The sequence below is a fragment of the Camelus bactrianus genome, chromosome 2 (genome assembly GCF_048773025.1).
Source record: "Camelus bactrianus isolate YW-2024 breed Bactrian camel chromosome 2, ASM4877302v1, whole genome shotgun sequence".
Lineage (NCBI taxonomy): Eukaryota > Metazoa > Chordata > Mammalia > Artiodactyla > Camelidae > Camelus > Camelus bactrianus.
In genome coordinates, this window is record NC_133540.1 from 24,737,427 (window position 1) to 24,757,840 (window position 20,414).

Consider the following 20,414-nt stretch of genomic DNA (forward strand, 5'->3'; position numbering starts at 1 on the left):
CTCTAAGGAAACCCTAGTTATCCGTGAGCAGAAGGCTGAGCGGGCACAGCGTGTGTGAAGAGTGGACAGCATGGCGGGGAGAGCCCTGCGCTGGAGGAGGCGTGGGTGCCTCCGGAGAGGAGAGGTCCTCAGGCCAGACCCTGTGGGGTTAGAGGTCCCGCCGAGGACTTTGGTCTTTGTGAGGAAGGCCAGGGGGAAGTTAGCTGATGGATTTTCAGGTAGAGGGAGCTGATGAGGACTGCACTGTGTAAAGACAGCTCTGGCTTTGGGAGGGAAAGGGGCTAGAGAGAGGACAGAGGGGTGGTAGTAACATATCAGTTTGGAGCCTTGAAGCTGGTTGGTTATGGATCCAACATTCACCGTTACCTCCCTCCTGTGCACTGTTCGTGTGCATGTCTGTGTCCTCCGGACCCTCCACTCTTTGAGTTTAGGAGTGCCCCTCTACCTGCCTCAGGGCCTCTGTAGCATCTGACACTGGGATTTGCATATTTGCATATTTTCAACAGCTGCTGTATTTAAACTGTGGCTCTTCTCCATCTCACATGACATGTCTGTAGGCTTAAAAGATCACAGCCCTTCTGTATTCTGGTGCCAGCATTATCTAGTGATCCAATTTATTCCTGAAGATGGAAGAAGTGTATAAAACTACGCTTTGCTTTTCTTTCGCTAAGTCATCTATGCCTTACTTTTTATTTCCATACATTGATAGCTTCTAGAAAGTGACCTTGACAGTCCCATCTTTGTGTCAATCTAAAGCATTTCTATTGTCATTATTATTACTATCTCCTTACAAATGTAACAGGCGTATTGGGGGAGACTTGTTCCTGAGATTTCCCACAGAGCTGAAGAAGCAGGACCACACTGACAATGTCCTGATTCTGAAACCACAAATAAATAAAGCAGCGATAGGGAGCGGTGTGGCTTGGGGCAGAACTGAAAGAACATGCTCTACCCCAAAGCATTCAAATTCAAACACAAGCTATGCAGTGACAGCCAAACAAAACACTGGGGTACCACATTTGGCTAAGTGACTGTGCGTTTGCTACTTCTCCTTTAAATGATTAAAGTTCTTTTTTTTTTTTAATCCAGAGGAGTAATAAAACATTTCAGCGTGCTCACTCTTTATGCATTGTGGGTCAAGCCCTTTTAAGTGTCCGAAGCTTCAGTGTTGTGTTGGGGTAAGGCAGCAGGACCGGAGTGCCTCCGACAGTGCATTCTCAAATAACTTTGGGAGGCGGGCCTCTGACATCCCCCTGGCTTCTTGGTCTCTGTTTTCTTTCGTAAAGGACCACGGTAGTTTCCTCTGTGCCTCAGTCCCATTAACACAGCCACTAAGGGGGTGACTTGGACAGAAAAGAAGATGATTATGACTTTTGAAATCAGAAGCAAAGAAAACGTCTCTTCTCACATACCTCCTGGGTGAGTCCCTGGGGTTAGTTCTGTTAGAGACATTCCCTCAAAGTGAAAAACGAGAGGCCTATAAATAGCACTGACCTTGTTCCTGCCTGATCCTTAGATTAAGATTAGCTTCATCTCAGGCTGAGCGGTCACACAGGGCATGGTTTCTGTGGTTAGCAGTCACTCAAAGCACAGACCCAGGAATCTCATGAAAGAATATTTACATAATATATTTCTAGGAGAAAGGTAATTCCAACTTTTATGTGTTTTTTAACCAGAGGTGAGCAGTTCTAGTGATTTTGTAAATGGGAGGAATCTTTCCCACTGAAGAAATTGGGCCAGTTGGATGTGAAGTGGGAGGAAAGGGGGCAGGGTGCAACCGTTGAATGAATGACACAGCAATGAGGACAGAACAAGCTGGTTAGAACCAAGATGGCAGAAGATCTGACTTCCAGTAGACCTTGAGCCTCATGGCACACCCTCAGGTGCCATGACAGTGCCTAGGCTGAACATAAAAGGTCCAAAAGTAGGTGGTGAGAGGTGTTCCCTGGAAATCCTTGGCCCTTCCCCAAAGTGGTTGGAATAATCCTCCTACTCATTAGCATATGAAATTACCCAGCCCATAAAACCTATCAACCCCGCACCTCGTGGTCGCTGTCTCTCTTGCCTTCTTGAGACTGCCCGCACTCTGTCTATGGAGTGTGTATCTACTTTTTCTTTAAACTCAACACCCCACACCTATTGGCTTCTCTCCCTCTCGCCTTTCTTAGATGGCCACATTCTGCATATGGACTGTGTATCTCCTAAGCCGCCCTCCCTTCTGAGTGAGACGGCCCGCACTCTGTCCATGGAGTGTGTCTCTCTAAATAAACTTGCTTTCACTTTACCACGCCTTGCTCTTGAATTCTTTCCTGCACAAGACAAGAGCCTGTTCTCCCACAACAGATGGATGAAACAGAAAGGAGCAGAACAAGAGGACTGAGATTACTTGGCTGCTGTGCTCTGCAATTTTATTCCTCCTCCTAAACTGCAACGAAACAGGCATTTATGATTTATGTTTGCATTCTGGGTCCTTCAGCAGAACTTACCCTCTTTGGCTGATTTCTACAATAACAATAATAAAAATACCTTTCTGTGTTTTAGTGGGCTGTTATAAAGAGAATGCTAGATTACGTGTGGTAATGACAAGATAATATGATGTAAAAGTAATACGAAAAATAATGATAGCAAATACATAGCACTTTTTTTTTTTTGCCAGGCACTGTTCTAAGCATTTACACGCATTATTTTACTTAGTTCTTATAACTTTATGAGGTAGAATCTAGTATCTCATTTATAGATGGGGAAACAGAGCCACAGAGAGCTAAAGTAACTACTGAAGGCCAGCCAGTGATAATTGGTGCCAGGATTTGAACCACAAAGACTGGCTCTAGAAGTTAATGCTTTTAGTCACTATGATTGGGGAAAAAAAAAAGTATAGATTTGTAACTAGATGAGAAGGCTAGCATTTGAATCCTGGCTTCATTAGCTGCGTGACTGAGGCCTGGCCTCTTCCACGTCTGACCTTCAGTTTGCTCACCTTAAAGATGGCTAATACCTGTTTTTAGATGTTTGACGAAGACTAAGTAAGAAAACATGAAAGTTCTGTGTTTAATTGATAGGAGGCACATGATGTATTATTATGAATTATTAGGGGTGGGGTGGTATTGTTAGCCTAAAAGGGGAAAGGAAAAGACCCCAGTTATTGTCTCACCAGAAAGAGAAGAATTCAGACAGGAGGTAAAGTGTTGTGTAGTGAAACATTTTAAAGGATTTATTAGCAAAGGGAAAGTACCCCTCCAAGAATGGGAGGCGGGCTGATCCAAGGGCGGGTAGCGATGGTCTTTGCCCTTACCCTTACACTCTCGCTTGGAGGTGGTCTCTTGATTGATTGACAGTTCTTGCCCCTGGAGTGCCCAGTCATGTTTGTCCCCTTTTGTGCATGTCCTTACCCATGATGCACACAGGAAAAATCCATGGGGTGGGGGCCTAAACCACAATGGTAATTATATTACAATGAGTACTGGGTCATGTCTGGTTAGGTCCTTGTCGCTACCACACAGTTGCGGCTGTCAGGTTCTAACTGGTTTCTGGCTGGCTCTCATTTAGAGGAAGTAAAGCCTCTTTATGCTGGAGGTGGGCACACCACCATCTCCTGGACCGTCCTCCCTCGCCTGCACCTGTCTGCCTGGTGCCCCCACTTACCTAACCACCTAACAGTGTGATTGTCTGCTCGGGCTGCCATAACAAAATACCACAACAGGCATTTATTTTCTCACGGTTCTGGAAGCTGGAAGTCCAATATCCAGGTGCCAGCAGCATTGGTTTCTGATGAGGTCCCACTTCCTGGCTTGTAGGCAGCTGCCTGCTCTCTGTGGACTCACATTGCCTTTTCTTCATGCTTGTGGAGAGAGGGACAGACAGACAGACAGACAGAGATGGAAGCGGGGGGGATCTTTGGTGTCTATTCCTTTTCTTATAAGGACAACAGACCTTTTGGATTATGACTTCATTTGACTTTAATTACCTCCTTAAAGGCCTTATCTCCAAATATAGTCACATTGGAACTTAGAGCTTCAATATATGAATTGGGGGCTGGGAAGGGCACAATTCAGGGCGTAACAGGTGGGAAGCTGGGGAGAGAGAATTAGGATCGAAGGGGCATTGGGAGTATTTTATTTTTAAGGTGGATTTCTTAGGCATCAATTCTGGAGGGCAAAGAAGTTACCAGCTGTGTGTAATAGATTAGTAACTGTATGATACTTTTTGCGCTGTATGCCATTTGCCTTGTGTTTGGTGCTATGGAGTCTGCATGCTATCTATTTTTGGGGTTTTAGGTGAGCCTGAATTTAAATACATCGGGAACATGCATGGCAATGAGGCCGTTGGACGGGAGCTGCTCATTTTTCTGGCGCAGTACCTGTGCAACGAATACCAGAAGGGGAATGAGACAGTGGTCCAGCTGATCCACAACACGCGGATCCACATCATGCCTTCCCTCAACCCAGACGGCTTTGAGAAGGCAGCATCCCAGGTGGGTGCGGCCCACAGCAGGGCGCTCGCGTTATTTTACGTCTGTCTCATCTGTGTGCTCATCTATAAGGAATGTGCGCACACGAAGCTGGCAGGGTGCAGGGGAGGGTGTAAGTGGTGAGGTATTCAATTTGCTGACAAGGAAAAAATTCCGAATGTAAGGGGTGCTGGGTGGGTTTCTTCAGCAGAGATTGCAAATGAGAAATTTTGTTGTTAAGTCAATATTTAATTAATACTTTATTTTCATTGTTAAGTAAATCACATTTATTCATTCACCTTTGCGACTAGATAAATTTCTTTCTAAAAATCTAGAAGTCTGAAAAAATAACCTACAGCCATGTAGTGAAGAGTGAGGCCTTTGTTGACTCTGAATTAGGCGATGTTATAGCGCCCTCTACTGGAGCCAAGGAATAAAGATTTTTGGCTACATAACGTTTCACTGTTTAATCCTTGCTTTTATATGATGAATAAAGTAAAAAAAACAACAACAAAACCCTCCTACTTCTAAACAAAAACCAATTCGATACATCTTTACTGTTAGAGAAGCTGGAAAGTAATGATGTTTTCAGAGAAGATGTATGATACGTGCTTCCTTCTTTGTTTGGACAGGGGTGGAGGACATTTTATTCCTTGTTACAATTTGAAATAATTTTCTTATGGGAACAAATTAAAGTCTGTATTTAGTAAGTTAATCTACAGTTAAGAAGTTGATTTGCACTTTAAAAATATAAGATACAGTAACCTGATAGTTTGGCCTTGTAAGAAACCCAGATAGTGAATTTCTGTAAATACAACATTCATACAATTTCTAAAGTTGTGAGCGACAAATTACAGTAACTTAGAGAATGAAATTATTTACTGTTTTAAGGTGATATTCAGATCTATAAGACCGGATGGACACAAAATTATCATTGCTATTTTCTGTCTTACAGGTTTTTATTCTGCACAATTTAAGATTTTATTCTGCACAATCTGAGCTTACATGACTTTAGGAATATGGGAATTTATACTATAGATTTAGTATAATTTAATAGCAAAACAAGGAAATCTTCATTATGGAATTTACCTGAATATTGGAAATTTATTAAAATTTTCAGATTCTATCATTCGTGAAATGAAGGGTTTAAAATTGAACAGAAATTTTTCAACTTACAAAGTTGAAACAAAAGTTCTAGAGCTCATATTTTTTTTCACAGAGACTATGAGAGAGGTATATTATTAATATGTAAATAATTTATGTGAAACTCATTTTAAGCATCTGACCTTTAGTAACTATTCTTTTGAATATTTAAAAGTAGATTGCTGTGGATTTCAGAGGCAGTGAGTATTTTACTTAAACCAAGTACACAGTGGTGTGCTATGAGACGCACCATCTATTATTAATTAACTCATATGGACTGTTTCTGTAGTTTGATGTTAAATATCTTTGAATTATTATAATTATTAATATTTAAAGTATTATTTATTGAAAATGTTATCAAAATATCCATGACAAATACTTTAAACCTGATACCTTCATGTGTGTATCAGTAAGAAAGTGAAAATGCCATTGTAGGAAGAGATTATTGAAATGAATAATCTTAAGTAATTATTATAAAAATCATTAATGAAGACCTTAAATAATGGTAGCAATGATAATAAACTGATGACTTTCCTCTGATATTTTTTTAGCCTGGTGAGCTCAAGGACTGGTTCGTGGGTCGAAGCAATGCCCAAGGAATAGATCTGAACCGGAACTTTCCTGACCTGGACAGGATAGTATATGTTAATGAGAAAGAAGGTGGTCCAAATAATCATCTGCTGAAAAATCTGAAGAAAATTGTGGATCAAAACACAAAGGTAGAGGACATGTATGGTTTTCATGAAATATGTCTGTATCTCTCTCCTAGTGGAGGACACAGGAGTCCTGTGAAAGCTTGTGGAGAGTTCAGTGGAGCTGTGAAAGCCAAGGCTGGAATCCCTGGGGCCTGGAGGTTAGTCCTGCCCCTAGGACTAGCCAGGCGTGTAGGGAGGTGGGGGGTAGGGATGGGGACAGGAGGGAGGAAGCCAGTCGTGGGGGGTTTAGAAAGTCTTTCCAGCCTGTTCAGAGGCCCTTTGTCAGCATATCTGATCAGGTCCGCCAATAGCATTTCACACAGCAGTTTTTCTTCTTTTCCAGAACTTTTTCCTCCTTTGCTTTGCACAACTCCCCCTACCTCTTATGCTGCCTTTCAAATCACTACTCAGTTTCTTTCCCTGCTTCTTCTGCCTTGGCTTAAACGCTGGCCTTCAGGGCCCCTCTGCTGCCCCAACTCTCTCCCTTGCTTTCCATCCCCTTGGACCTTCAGTGACATCACTTATACAGAGTCTCCCAGACCTCACCCCCAACTCCCGGTCTCCATGGAGCTCTGTTTCTCTCTTTTACTTGCTCACCGAACCCCTTTATCTGGTGACACCCAGGGCCTCAAGCTCAACATGATCAGGAACAAGTCTTTCCCTAAGAAAACACTGTTCACTCATTTATTCGAACATCAGAGCCTTGATTTTTCCATCTCTGTCACCACTCACTAGCCATGCTTCCAGATCTCAGCGATTTGGCCTTCTGACACCCTTCAGTCTTTCCCTCCTCTGCAAACTCAGGCTCTGTCACCTGCTCTGATGAGGTAGGTGGCCCCCATTCTTGGTTTGGGTCCAGCCCCTCCCAACTCTTCTATCTTCTGAAATTTCTCCAGAGTGATCTTCATACACAAATTATTGCTCTGTGGCTTAAAAAAATCCTAAACTTGCCAGCTCTCCACTGCCCAGAGGATAAAGTAAAAACTCAGAATGTCAGAATCGCATGATACCTTAGTGTGAAGACTTTAACCATCTACCTTGGTTAAAAGCCCAGTTCCACTCTTGCTGTGTGAGTTTTGGAAAGTTGTTTGACCACTCTGTGCTTCTGCTGCTTCACCCGAAATAGGGAGATGACTAACAGTAGTATCCACCTCACAGGTGGTTATGAGGACTGAATGCATTAGTTCATGTAAAACGCTTGAGGTTGGGACTTAGAATTGTTATTACCGCGTCAGCATAATTCCTGAGTACTCTGGTAAGTACCACTGAGTGAGATAGACACACTGACACACCCGCTAAACATTTGGTGCCTTCAAACCAATCCTGTTGAGTACTGTTTTCAGTTCTGTGGAGGCTGGCGAGCCCATCAGGGCTGAATGGTGGGGACTGCCGGGGGCAGCTCTCAGTGCATCTTGCGTCTTTCCAGGCAATTCTGCTCTGGCTGATCAACTTCTCCTAGGATCTTTCCTAAGTGAGAACTTGGAAAGAACAGTGTCTCTATTTATTGTAGTTCCAGGGCCATTCAAGTTTCCCGTGGCCCCCGGCAGCCGCCAGCTCACTCACTCCTTAACCTGGCTTTGATATTCCATATACTCCGGTCCACACACTCCTTTCTGCTCCCTAAGCGTACCATTTTCTAATACTTTTACGTCTTCGTATGTGCTGCTGTTCCAGCTGTCTACAGTGCTTTTGCCTCTCCTCCCACGTCACCTCCTCCGTGAAGCCTTCCGCTGCTCTTCCAGATGCATCCTGTGGAGTCTTCCTTTGTGTTCTTCACATGTACTTCCAGGATAGTGCTTGTAGTTACATAGAGCTTTATATGTGTTATAATCATTTGTTTATACAGCTGTTTTTCTTTTTCAGTCTAGACTTGAATCCCTCGATTGCAGGAATTACAAATCCTGTTTGAGTCTGACACATAGCAGGCTGACAGCCTGTTACAAATGAGTCCAGTCCAGCCTGGCAAGCAGGTCACAGTGTCTGAAAGTCCACCTCCTAGTTCCTGACATGCCCTCAGCATGTGGTTGGGACCCTGGGGAGAGGACCCAGGAGAGAGGGAGTCTCAGATCATTGGCCTAAAGTTCTTAAAATTCTCCTGCCAGTGTTTAGGATTCATTCCAGAAACCTGGGCTGAACCTACAAGCGGGGACTGGTCTGGCAATAGGGCTGCCAGGGGCTGAGGATTTTGGCAGAACCTGAGAAGTGAATGACTTACACATGCCTGCTTCTGAGTCATAGATTTGCAATTTCGCAGCCCCCAAACCATCTTCCCTGGGAGAAGGGAGAGCTGGCAGAGCAGAGGGCTGGGGTAACCAGAGGTGAAAGCAGGTCGCCCTGCGTGATAAGCTATGAGGCATAAGACAGAAATGAAGAACTGTTCTGTTAGCCCAGTGGGGATATACACCCCCAAACTTTCCCCAGTGCTGTCTGTTAAATCTGAGAAACGAGAAGAATAAATCCTATCACCTTATCATAGAAGACTCGTGAAATAAACTCATGCTGACAGGATCTTTGATTAGCAGCCTTGGTGCAAATGGCATTATTTTTGGCCAGCACCATCTTCCCCTCCCCCAGTGGAATCTGTTTGATATTTGCATAATCTTTATATTGGATGTCTCCATACATCTAGTTTAAGGAATACTTTAAAAAAAGATGCCTGTTCATGGTACTTAAAAATTAGAGCTTTTATTAAAAAAATCTCAATGCCAATGCTTTTTCTGGGTAAAGGTAAAATAAAGGGAAATACATACAAATTAAATTTTAGTCTCTTTTCTGGAACAGAAGCAAGATTTGTTTACGTTATATGAAATCTTCAGTAAACTGCTTGAGTCATGGGTGGGTATTGCCCACATCTGGTCCGTCTCCTTTCCCCGTCTTTGTCAGTTAGACCAAGACTTTTTGGACCCAGCCTGGTACAAGGTGTATAGTAAGCATTTCATGAGTGTTGTTACACATCCTGCCTTCCTCACTTCTTCTTAGCCTTATAGAGGTGTGTATGTATGCAGGTATGTATGTATGTATTTATTTTTATTGAGGTATAATTGACATGTAATGCTATTTTAGTTATGAATCATATGATTCATATGATCAACTTATGAATTGATCACCATAAGTCCAATTAATACCCATCACTGCACATAGTTACACATTTTTTTCCCTTGTGGTGAGAGCTTTTAAGATCTACTCTCTTAGCAACTTTCAAATGTACAATACAGTATTGCTAACTATAGTCTCCATGCTGTACATGACATGCCTAGGACTTATTTATTTTGTAACTGGAAGTTTGTACCTTTTGACCCCCCCTTCACCCCTTTCACCCACCTTCAACCTCCTGCCTCTGGCAGCCACCAATCTATTCTCTGTATCCTTAGAGTGGTTTGTAAATTTCTAGGGTTGCAGGAATCAGGGGTTAAAAAAATGCAGATTCCTTATTAACAATAGCCAAGATATGGAAGCAACCTAAGTGTCCATCAACAGATGAATATAAAGAAGATGTGATATATATACACAATGGAATACTACTCAGCCATAAAAAAGAAATTTTGCCATTTGCAACAACATGGATGGACTTGGAGGGTATTATGCCTACCAAAATAAGTCAGACAATCTAAAAAATAAAACAAACTAGTGAATATAATAAAAAAGAAACAGACTCACAGATACAGAGAACAAACCAATGGTTATCAGTGGGGAGAGAGAAAAGGGGAGGGGCAAGATAGGGGTAAGAAATTAAGAGATACAAATGTATAAAATGTATATATATATATATACCCATACACAAATGTACGAATTTACAAAATAAGTAAGTTACAGAGATATATTGTACAGCACAAGGAATCTAACCAATATTTTATAATAACTGTAAATGGAGTATAGCGTTTAAAAATTGTGAATCACTACTTTATACACCTGAAACATATAATATTTTACATCAACTATACCTCGATAAAAAAACCGCAGATTCCCATGAGTGCTGAATCAGGAAGTTTGGGGGGTGTATGCTATGCGAGTGAATGATGGAAAGGAACCTACATTTTTACCAGCTCCTCTAGACACATTCCTTGCTGTTCTGAACCTCTCTGAGTACAAGCTCTCTCCTGCTCCCCAGCGTTCCTGCTGAGTCATTTCTCTTGTGCTCAGGAGCTCTTCAGCCTGGTCCCCTCCACTGTTACCTAGGCTCCGTACATGAGCCTTGGCTCTTGATTGCATGAAAACAGAGTGATTAAAATAAATCAAATAAGTTCTGAATTTATACTTGTCTTTAATGGATAGAGCTGTGAAGAAAATGGATTAAGTATAGCTTCAATATATTTTAAGAGCCAAAGCCATCATTATAGAGTATAACATTTGAGCTATATTTACAGACTTTAAATGAAAGTTTTAAAGATAGGTCATAATTGACTCTCAGCTCTACTGAGTTCCATGTCAGGAGTGCTCCAGAACCTTTTCTGTGGATTAGTTAAGTACGTGATTATAGTACCCAGGAGTTTTCAGCTTTAGTCAGTCTAATAGACTCTATTAATAGTCATAGAGAAACTAAGGTTAATTGATCAAATTGTGGAGTTTGCTTGCTTGAAGATCTGGTCATGGATATTAGCAATAGTAAATGTGTAAGAGCTAACAGAAGGCTAAACCTAATCGCCACTCTGACTTTGTGTAGTATGTGTCTTTAAATCTGTTTAAAAAATAGTTCGTTTAAAAACTTTATTAAAAAATTAATATTTTCATTATAATCAAAAAGATAGAGCAAATATAAATAAGGAGTAAAATGACCCATTACCCTACATTCTTAAATGACTACCATTCACATTTTGGTATGTATCCTTCAAAATTATTCATTATGCTTGAATCAACATATGCACATATGGAAACTTGCCATTTTGAACCCTTTCAGGTGAATAATAAATATGGGAGTACAGTCCTTTACAGGATGGCTTTGCCCCCTGGGCTCACACTCAAACCTGCCCTTCGGCCCAGGGAGTATTTCATTGCTTCCCTGCTCACATCTACCTTATTTTCTCCCCGAGACATTATGAAGTCCCTCTTCCTTCCTGAAGTCCTCGATGATTCTCCACACCAGAGACTTCTGTCTCTTCTGAACTCAGTGAAACATTTGTCAGTATCAATCACTGGGTCTGAATAAATAAGGAGAATGGGGCAGATGTACAAGCAAGAGGGCCGTAAAGAGACTGAGCAGAAAAAGAAAAACTTTGAACAGAATATTATGGAAGAATGTGCTCTAAACCCACATCATATAGTATTGATGCCATTTTTAATTGATTGAACTTAATAAACCATAAATTCATTGCAAACAAATCATATGCATTATAGATTTTTTTAATTAAATGCCCTATGTTATTTATATTAAGGTTGATTTAAACCAGAACTTAAACTGGATTCTTTTTGTTTGTTTTGCTTTGTTTTTTGTGGGGGGAGGTAATTAGGTTTATTTATTTTTAATGGAGTTACTGGGGGTTGAACCCCAGGACCTCATGCATGCTAAGCATGCACTCTACCACTGATTTATACCCTCCCTCTAAACTGGAGTTGATTTAAATTAATTTAAACTTTAGAAACAAATCTAAGTGTGCATAAGAATTTAGTATGTAATAAGGGAGTGTTTCAGATTATTGTAGAGAGAAAAGCTTATTCAATACATGGAATTGAGACAAATCCGTCTCACAAATATCAGCATAGATCAAAATAAGATCTAGATGCATTACAACTTAAATAGAAAAATTATGGACCTAGTAAAATTTTTTGGTAAATATATTGTTTTTCTAGGGGGACAGAGCTTTCTGAATCCCTTGTATAGAAAACTGGCACATGGTGGCCGGCCACTTAATACTTACTGAATAAAGATGAAATATAAAGGGAGAGGAAAAGACCACAAAAAAAGGCCAGTAGATTTGGCAACATAAATATCTTAATGTTTTGCATTTTAATGATTAATATTCTTAAATCTGAAAGGCAATAATGAACTTGGAAAATACCTATAGATGTAGTAGATACAGGTTAATATTTTTACTAAATAAACAACTCTTGCAAATTAATAAGGAAATATTTACATTTCAATAGAAAAGTCTGTTAAACCATAAATAAATATGTCACCAAGGAGTAAACAGAAATGGTCATTAAGCGTATGAAACAACTGATTTAGTTTTATTAGTTAATCAGAGAAAGAAAATTTTAAAAATTCTGTTTGTCATGTATCAAAATGACAGACTTAAAAATACAAATCCAATGTTGATCAGAGTGATTAGAAATGATGGGTCTAAATACACTGTTGCTAGGTATATTGTAGTATCTTACAGGGAGACAGTCCAGAGTACATTTTATAAAATTAAAAAATGTGCTTAGTGTTTGGTCAACTCATTCCATTTCTAGGGAAATTTCCCTTTAAAAAGTATAGATCTGCACAGAGTAGTTACAAGTGTGTTCGCAGCATTTTTTTCATAGTAAACAAGTCTATACCCAGCAATTGGAGATTCTCCGCCCCCGTTTTATTGAAGTATAATTGATAAATAAAAATCGTATAGATGTGCAGCGTGATGATTTGATATATACACATGCTGTGAAACGGTCACCATAATCAAGCTAACATGTCCATCACATCACATTGATACCTTTTTTTTTCTTTAGTGGTGAGAACACTTGTAATCTGTTCTCTTAGCAAATTTCAAGTACACAATACAGTATTATTAAGTCATCTGGGGATTCATTAGATCCTTAGAACTAATTCGTTCTAAAACTGAAGGTTTATACCCTCTGACCAACATCTTCCCATTTCCCCCTCTCTTCCCACCAACTGGAGATTCCTAGTGCTTGCGGAGTGGCTCTCAGCTAGACTGCTCCCAACAGCGTGGCCTCATGCTGTTCCCTGACTCCTCTGAGTCTCAGTTTACTCATCTCTAAACTGGGGTATGTGCAGTCCCTATCTCACAGGGTAGATGTGAAAATTCCGTGTGTCACCAGAAAGTGTTTAATAATATTAGCTGTTACTTTATTCATGTTTAAGAATGAACATTGAATATTTACCATACATTCAACACCATACATTGAATACTACTCAGCCATTAAAATAATAATTTAGAAGGATATTCAGTGACATGAAGAAGTGTTATCTGTTGCCAAGCAAAAAAGGTAGTATACAAACTGGTATATAAATGAGCACATTTGAAAAATTACGTAAGTGCATTGGAAAAAGACTGAGAAAGATATATATGAAATGTTAGCGAGTGGGTATCTTTACATGGTAAAATTATGCGTAATGTTAATTTCCTTTCTTTGTGTTTGTCTCCTCTACATTTTTGACAATGAACATCTTTCATAGTGAGAATAAGATAAACCAATCAAACAAATAATAAAGACAATGCCGTATTCTAAATTACACTTCTCCACAATTGTGAGTAACCTACGTGAAAAATAGTATGGTTTTGATACATTAAACCTGACATACTGAAAATCACGTGGAGTTTATAGTTTCACAGACTGGATTTGAATCTTAAGTGTGTGAACTTGTCATTAACTCCCCAACCCTCAGATTCACCCCTGCAAAGTGGGGATGGATATCTTTGCCTATCCAGTGAGGATGCTGTGAAGCTCAATAAAATAGTGTATGCAGAAGCTATCCGTATACTGAACAGAGACATGCAGATACAAAGTCTGATTATAATCATCAGGCCCCACTGATGCTCTTAGATTTTCTGTCCCGAAGAACAATGTCAATCTCATATCCAGTAAAAGCATTAAAAATAAATAAATGAAAGAAGTACCTGGGAGTTTGAGAATCTTCTTAGTTGCTATTAAAAACTCATCACATAAAAGTATCAAGCTTTTGGCTCAGGTTAATGCTTTGGTATAAATTTCTTTCCTCCTTTGTTTTGTTTCCAAGTTACGAGGGGCTATGAATCATTCAAAAGACAGCATGAATTCCTGAAACTTTTGCCTTTGTTTTAAAATTTAAGATGACCATCCCAAAGTAAACTGATATTTGACAGTGAAATCTGAAAGAGACCCAATTTAATTTTTTTATAGGAACAATGTTTGAAGTAGTTGAAGGGAATTGGAAAAATAGTAAGCAAAAACTGGAAATAAAATCGACCACATGTTTCTAGAGTTGAACCACCATAAAGAAAGAACCCTCTTCTGTGGTTCAACTATTTTCTTTTCTCCTTGTTTTATCCTTAGTTATTATTAACAAAGATCAGATGGAAATGTCCCCAAATCTGTAAATGATATGTATGCTAGTTTTCAAGTTACAAAGAAAGAAAGCTGGCAGCCCATAAAAGTAGAACTTCTAAGGAAATATAAACACTATTGAAATTTTTTTTATTATAAGTTTGAGAAAGATAGACATGGGGAATACTGCACTTTTTTTTTTTTTCTTCCTAAGAAAACAGTCACAAAATGCTTGGAATATGACCAGCTTTCAGTTGTTGGTTTTTGTTCTTGTTTTCACCTTTTCTGTGTCTTTTCTGTGGAGTGATTCCACCAATGATTGCCACATTTATAATCCTTTTAATCTCTAATCTTTAATAAAGCTTGCTCCTGAGACCAAGGCTGTCATTCATTGGATTATGGATATTCCTTTTGTGCTCTCGGCCAATCTGCATGGAGGAGACCTCGTGGCCAATTACCCATATGATGAGACACGGAGTGGTAGGTATTCTTCCTGCTTCTCTAATTGGTTCAAGGTTTACAATTACTTTATGAGGGTTTATTGGATGATTTCTATAATATTCTTTTATGGGACTCGCCAGTAAGTGATTTTGCCTGTAGAAATACATCCGCTGAACAGGAACATCCCCTAACTATGCAGTGTGGCATTGGCATATATATCTGGCAGGAAAAGACTGTAACTTTTGAAAAAGTTTAGTTTGAAGAGAAATGTGATCTTGAAGAATACTTAGGTAAGAAAAAGGGAGAAAACAGAAGTCGTGAACTTGGGTCAATCTTGGTCCCTGGTAAAATGGAAAAATAATAGAATTTATATAGGTTTGTGTACAAGATGGCTTAAAAGTGGAGGCAGCCTTTTGGTGCCTGATCGGGGCCCATTTATATCTCCATGTGTGTCTTACCTGCACTCACACTTTTGCATTTGGAACTTGTTTCTTGGTGGTGTCAGGGAGGGGGAAGTGATGCTTGCTTTTCTTTAATTAGGTTCAGTGAAGCTTCAGGCACGGCAAACTTTAACCAGATAGATATTTTCAGCTTAATTGCTATTGCTTCAGGAAATTTCGTGCTTTGGATCAATTCTCAGGGGCCTTGGAAGAGTTAGGTCTTTGTAAACACAGGATAATACTTTTTAGGTATTGGAAACTTTGACTTTTGAAGAGTCTTTGGTAAAACGTCCTTAAAGTTTGGAGATTTTGTGGTTTGTCAATAGCTGGGAAATTTAAAAGACTGGCATATTTTGTAATACAGAATAAGAATACTATATATCAAAATAGATATTATGTATTTCAGTAATGCACATGGGAGACTTTAAAAACTCTAAACTCATACTGAGAATCATGTGTAAGAGTGGTTCATAGTGCCTATGAGGTTGGTCCAGGTCTATTAAAAACATTTTTTTGATAATTTGTAAACCACTGTCCTTTTTGGGGGGGGAGGGTACAGGTACATTTTTAAAATTAAGAGCTAACAATGAAACCCTCCTTACTGCCTTCCCAGGTCCAGTTTACCATGAGCTTGCCACCTTTTCTTGTGAGGCTTCCCATTTCATAAGTAGAATGTACATTCTACCCAATTTCTACTTTGTGATATTAGGAGTGGATGTTAAATAACCTAAAACTTAATTGTTGAGTGCTCCTTTTGCATAGTGATGTAGCTAAAAAATACATCAGCAAGAGATAACACTAAATCACTCTTCAGAAAATATGCAGTGCTCCTTAGTCTGGCTCAATTTCTTTAGCCTTGTGGGTTTATTTTCTTTTTCTTTATTAAAATTTTTTTTATTATAGTTTGACTCTACATACACAATATATTGCATATAAATACATATATACTGTATACTGCACTTTTTTTTTTTTTTAAAGTTTACATATATGTACTAAATGTTGTTTCTGAGAACAGGTTAGATCTTCAGCTTGTGGGTTTATTATTTCTAGGCAGTGCCCATGAGTATAGCTCCTGCCCTGATGACGACATCTTCCAGAGCCTGGCGCGGGCGTACTCGTCCTTTAACCCCCCGATGTCGGACCCGGACCGGCCCCCGTGTCGCAAGAATGATGACGACAGCAGCTTCGTGGAGGGAACCACCAATGGCGCCGCATGGTACAGCGTGCCTGGCGGTGAGACTCCGTTTCGCTTTCTTGAGGATGTGATTAGCGGCTTTAAAATAATTACCATTTATATTTAGAGAGACTTCAGTCCTCCTCAGTTATTAAGAAATAGACTGAACCTGTAGTTCATTCATTAAAATTAGTCAGCATGAATGATTGCTGTCTACGGGTTTTTTGTTGTTGTTGATTTTTAAAAATCAAGATGCTAGCTGAAGAGCTATAGGAAACGAACTGAAGACGTCCACTGGGAAACTGTAAATCGAACATCGTTAATTACCCTACTTTTCAAATTCTGGCCTTAGAGAATAATGAAGCATCCTGATTGCGTGTTAGTCATGCTTTGCCTGCAGGTAAAGGTGTATTTTAGACGGCAGACTTTGGACTTTAGCATACCTTGGTCCAATACCTTTTTGTGCTTGTTTAATGGTAGGATAATGGGGACTACATGATGCGGAATATTTATTTTGTATTCACTACGGCGGTAAGCGCTAATGGTAGATCAGGACGCTCTGCACCTTTTATCAGTTCTGAAAAGGCAAAAGCCCACGCGCAGCACAGCTGGAGGGGGCGTCTCTAGCCACCAAGGCAGCCCTCCTGGCTCTCTGTTCCTGTGTGGATTTTGCAGAGAGTTCTCATTTTTCTGGTTGCCTCGACCATTTACAGCTGTGTGGTATCACCTCTACCAAGGATGAAGAATGAAGTGTCAAGATGTTGATATGTATTTTTCCCCTCTGCCTAAGAGCAATTTTTTATGGTTCACCTGGAAGTGAAAAGAAGGATTAGTTAGGACAGTAGCAGCAGTAGCTAATTATAGGATTAATTTATTTAATTTGCTTTTATTGTTGTTGTTGTTGAATTAGGCCCTGAGAAAAATATTATTCCTGATTTTTTTCTTTATGATATATATCTATTCTGTTTTTTAAAAATTGAGGTATAGTTGATGTACAGCATTATATGTTACAGGTACACAACATGGTGGTTCATAATTTTTAAAAGTTGTTCTGAATTTATGGGTATTATAAAATGTGGGCTATATTCTGTGCTATGCAATATATCCTTGTAGCTCATTTATTTTATACATAGTAGTTTGTACCTCCTAATTACCTACCCCTATCTTGCCCCTTCCCTTGTCCCTCTGCCCACTGGTAACCACTAGTTTGTTCTCTATATCCATGAGTCTGTTTTCTTTTTTGCTATATCCACTGGTTTGTTTTATTTTTTAGATTCCACGTATAACTGATATCATACAGTGTTTGTCTTTCTCTAACTTATTTCACTGAGGTTAATACTCTCCAAGTCCATCCATGTTGTTGCAAATGGCAAATTTTTATTCCTTTTTATAACTGAGTAGTATTCCATTATATATATATATATGTATGTATACACACACATACACATACATACACCACATCTTCTTAATCAATTTATCTGTTGTTGGACACTTAGGTTGCTTCCACATCTTGGCAATTGTAAATAATGCTGCTAGGGATATTAGGGTGCCTGTGTCTTTTTGAATTAGTGTTTTTGTTTTTGTTTTTTGGCTATATACCAAGGAAATATAGCCAAATTGCTGGGTCACATGGTAGTTCTATTTTTAGGTTTTTGAGAAACCTCCATACTGTTTTCATAGTAGCTACACCACTTTACCAATTTACATTCCCACCAACACTGTAGGAGGGTTCCCTTTCCTCCACATTGTTGCCATCGTTGGTTATTTGTGTTCTTTCTGATGATAGTGAGGTGATACCTCCTTGTGGTTTTCATTTGCATTTCTATGATGATTAATGATGTTGAGCATTTTTTCATTTGCCTGTTGGCCATCTGTATTTCTTCTTTGGAAAAATGTCTTTTCAGGTCTTCTGCCCATTTTTTAATTGAGGTGCTTGGGTTTTTGATGTTGAGTTGTTTAAGCTATTTATATATTTTGGATATTAGCCCCTTATCAGTCATATCATTTGAAAATATTTTTTCCCATTCTGTAAGTTGTCTTTTTGCTTTGTCAGTGGTTTCCTTTGCTGTGCAAAACTTTTAGGTTTAATTAGATCCCACTTGTTTATTTTTGCTTTTGTTTCCTTTGCCTGAGGTGGCAGATCCAAAAAAATATTGCTACAACTTATGTCAAAGATTGTTCTGTCTATGTTTCCTTCTAGGAGTTTTATTGGTTTCAGGCCTTACATTTAGCTCTTTAATCCATTTTGAGTTTATTTTTGTATATGGTATTAGAAAATGTTCCAATTTCATTCTTTTACATGTAGCTGTCCAATTTTCCCCAGCTCCGCTCAGAGAAAAGACAATCTTTTCAATATTATGTATTCTTACCTCCTTTGTCATACATTAGTTGGCCGTAAGTACATGGGTTTGTTTCTGAGCTCTTATTCTGTTCTATTTACCTATGTGTCTGTTTTTATAACAGTGCCATACTGTTTTGATTACTGTATTACTTTGATTGATTTGTAGATATTGAAAAATCCTTGCATCCCTGAGATAAATCTCATTTGATCCTCATGTATGATCCTTTTAGTGTATTGTTGGAGTCGGTTTGCTAGAATTTTATTGAGGATTTTTGCATGTATGTTCATCAGTGATACTGGCCTGTGACTTTCCCTTTTTGTGATATCTTTGTCTGGTTTTGGTATCAGGATGATGGTGCCCTCATAGAACGAGTTTGGAAGTATTCCTTCCTCTGCAATTTTTTGGAATAGTTTCAGAAGGAAAGGTGTTAACTCTTCTCTAAATGTTTGGTAGAATTCACCTGTGAAGCCATCTGGTCCTGGACTTTGTTTGTTGGGAGTTTTAGAATTCCTGATTCAATTTCAGTGCTCCTAATTTGTCTGTACACATTTTCTGTTTCTTCCTGGTCCAATCTTGGTGATTATGACTTCCTAAGAATTTGTCCATTTCTTCTAGGTTATCTATTTTATTGGCATATAGTTGTTCATAGTAGCCTCTTATGATCCTTTGTATTCCTGTGATGTCAGTTGTAACTTTTCCTTTTTCATTTCTGATTTTATTGATTTGGTCCCTCCCGCCCCCCTTTTTTGATGAATCTGGCGAAAGGTTTATCAATTTTATCTTTTTAAAGAACAGGCTTTTAGTTTCATTGATCTTTTCTGTTGTTTTTTTTTTAAAGTCACTGTCGAATTTATTTCTGCTGTGATACGATTTCTTACCCTCTACTAACTTTGTAAGGTTAGGTTATTTATTTGAGATTTTTCTTGTTTCCTGAGGTAAGCATGTATTACTATAAACTTCTCTCTTAAAACTCCTTTCTCTGTGCCTCATTGTGTTTTCATTTTTGTTTTTCTCTCTAAACAGCCAACACTCATAGCAGTTTGGGGAAGGGTGTCCGAGCTCAGTGAAAGCGATCCTATAGGCACCAACAGCATCCACTAATCATTTAGATTAGGTTCAAATTGAAATTATTCTGGATTCAGATCTTCTCTTTGGTGCAATTTGAAGTATTATTATCATTATGTCTTATACCTAAGATAGTCAGTGATTGTTGAATTAATACATAGTATGATATCAAGACACCCAGTCTGTCAGAAGTACACTGTGGTCCTGGTTGGACTTAAGGAACAGAAGAGTGTGTCAGATCAGCTTACATAACATACCTTACATCTTACATGATCTCCAAGCTCTTCGTTGATAGAAAGATAGGCTTAAGGGAACACACATTCACTAGGAGGCCAGCAATGATCAGTCTTTTACCCTGTTGTCTTCTTTTTAAAACTTTTTAGTAGTATTTATTTATCATTTTAACGATTTTATTATTTTTTCCAACTTTATTGAAATTAATTAACATATAACATTGTGTAAGTTTAAGGTGTACAATACAGTGAT

At 39.0% G+C, this 20,414-nt stretch overlaps 1 protein-coding gene across 1 annotated transcript in view; it reads left to right on the forward strand.

Moving 5' to 3' along the window:
• CPE (carboxypeptidase E) overlaps window positions 1-20,414 on the forward strand; it is a 119,822-nt gene that overhangs the window by 76,761 nt on the left and 22,647 nt on the right. Inside the window, exons 2-5 of the mRNA XM_074376985.1 lie at window positions 4,275-4,471; window positions 6,142-6,309; window positions 14,829-14,946; window positions 16,398-16,580. Of these exons, the coding sequence (XP_074233086.1) occupies window positions 4,275-4,471; window positions 6,142-6,309; window positions 14,829-14,946; window positions 16,398-16,580 (666 nt within the window). The remainder of the gene's footprint in view (window positions 1-4,274; window positions 4,472-6,141; window positions 6,310-14,828; window positions 14,947-16,397; window positions 16,581-20,414) is intronic.